The sequence below is a fragment of the Nestor notabilis genome, unplaced genomic scaffold, assembly GCF_000696875.1.
Source record: "Nestor notabilis isolate BGI_N333 unplaced genomic scaffold, ASM69687v1 scaffold23289, whole genome shotgun sequence".
Lineage (NCBI taxonomy): Eukaryota > Metazoa > Chordata > Aves > Psittaciformes > Psittacidae > Nestor > Nestor notabilis.
The window spans coordinates 2,106-3,871 of record NW_009944403.1 but is presented as its reverse complement, the minus strand read 5'-3'; the positions used below and the strand labels follow the sequence as shown (position 1 = coordinate 3,871).

The following is a 1,766-nucleotide window of genomic DNA, read 5'->3' as shown; positions in this document are numbered from 1 at the left end:
AGGGTTCTCACAGGTGACCGTGCACCCATCCATCCCTCCGTCTGCAGAACGGCTTCACACCCCTCCACATCGCCTGCAAGAAGAACCACATCCGGGTGATGGAGCTGCTGCTGAAGACAGGAGCATCCATTGACGCCGTCACCGAGGTAGGTGGGCTGCAGCCAGCCCCAGCTCTCTTGCTGCTGCCCGTGCAGAGCAGGGGGTCATGGCCTTGTTGGCTCTGCTGGCCCCCAGGCACCTTCTTCATCATGGCTCAGAGCTCTTTGCAGCTCAGGACATGGTGAGCTTGGCAGCATCTCTCCACAGCTGCTCCCTGCAGGGCACTAGGTCTCCATGTTCCACTCAGCTCCCATGTCAGGCTGCTGGGATGAGAGTTTGCCCCTGCGCTGGAGCGTGCCCCAGGGACAGGGAGGAAGGGGCAGGAACTGATGTTGGCAAAGCCATCATCCCCCATCTTGGCTTCTGGCCGCTTTCTCTCTGCAGTCCGGCCTGACCCCCCTGCACGTGGCCGCCTTCATGGGGCACCTGCCCATCGTCAAGACCCTGCTGCAGCGTGGAGCCTCTCCTAACGTGTCCAATGTGGTGAGTCCCACCACGGCTCAGGCTGTGGGAACTCGTCATGGCAGGGTCCAGCAGGAGATGGGGATTGCTCGATCCCTGCTCCCTCTGCAGCCCCTGCTCTGTGCCGGCAGGAGGAACATGGGAGCAGAAAAGGTTGTGGGCACTGCTCTCCCGTGCTCAGACCAGAGGAACGACTGCAGGAGGGCATTTACCCTCCTGTGGCCTCACTGCTTTATCCTGTCCTTGGTGCAGAAAGTGGAGACACCCCTACACATGGCAGCCAGAGCTGGGCACACGGATGTGGCAAAGTACCTGCTGCAGAACAAAGCCAAAGCCAACGCCAAGGCCAAGGTAGGTACTGAGAACGTGTGTGATAGTCCAGCCGGTGCTGGTTTCTTTGCTCTGTGCAACAGCAGGAGCGGGGCTGGGGCCTTTTTGGCATGGCAAAGGGACTGGTCCAGATCTGCCCCAACACTTTCTCTGCCTCCCTCGCAGGATGACCAGACCCCTCTGCACTGTGCTGCACGCATCGGCCACACTGGCATGGTCCAGCTGCTGCTGGAGAACGGCGCCGACCCCAACCTGGCCACCACGGCGGGGCACACACCACTGCACATCACCGCCAGGGAAGGGCACGTGGACACGGCCCTGGCCTTGCTGGAGAAAGGGGCCTCACAGACCTGCATGACCAAGGTGGGCTGGTGGCAGTGTCCCTGTCGCAGGAGGGGCAGCGTCCTCCTGCGCCGCAGCGTTGCGCCGGTGCTGTCCTCCTCGTCCCTGACGCGCTGTGATGGGCTGCCTGTCTCCTCAGAAAGGATTTACCCCTCTCCACGTTGCAGCCAAGTACGGCAAGGTGGACGTGGCGGAGCTGCTGCTGGCGCGCGAAGCTCACCCCAATGCGGCAGGGAAGGTGAGTGCTGCTCCTGTGGGTGACGTGGCACAGGGAGAGGCTCTGTGTGACCTGTCTGTGCTCTCTCCTCCTCCCCAGAACGGCCTGACCCCGCTGCACGTGGCTGTGCACCACAACAACCTGGAGATCGTCAAGCTGCTGCTTCCCAAGGGGAGCTCCCCGCACAGCTCGGCGTGGGTAAGGCTGGGCAGGGTGTCCCTGGAGATGTGTTGTGTGCCTGAGGCCAGCAGTGCCCCTCAACCCGCTCTCCGCAGGGGTGCCGGGCAGTTGTCCTGTTCCAGGACAGGCAGTGTCA

The 1,766-nt window shown here is 62.6% G+C and overlaps 2 protein-coding genes across 2 annotated transcripts in view; both read left to right on the top strand.

Moving 5' to 3' along the window:
• Positions 1–47: 47 nt before the first annotated feature.
• Positions 48–1,766, top strand: part of LOC104411873 (ankyrin-1-like) — a gene marked incomplete at both ends in the record, with an annotated part of 3,537 nt that continues 1,818 nt past the window's right edge. Inside the window, 2 exons of the mRNA XM_010022411.1 lie at positions 48–146; positions 484–582. Coding sequence (XP_010020713.1) covers positions 48–146; positions 484–582 — 198 coding nt within the window. The remainder of the gene's footprint in view (positions 147–483; positions 583–1,766) is intronic.
• LOC104411872 (ankyrin-1-like) overlaps positions 700–1,766 on the top strand; it is a 1,692-nt gene continuing 625 nt past the window's right edge. Inside the window, exons 1-4 of the mRNA XM_010022410.1 lie at positions 700–912; positions 1,057–1,254; positions 1,373–1,471; positions 1,550–1,648. Coding sequence (XP_010020712.1) covers positions 700–912; positions 1,057–1,254; positions 1,373–1,471; positions 1,550–1,648 — 609 coding nt within the window. The remainder of the gene's footprint in view (positions 913–1,056; positions 1,255–1,372; positions 1,472–1,549; positions 1,649–1,766) is intronic.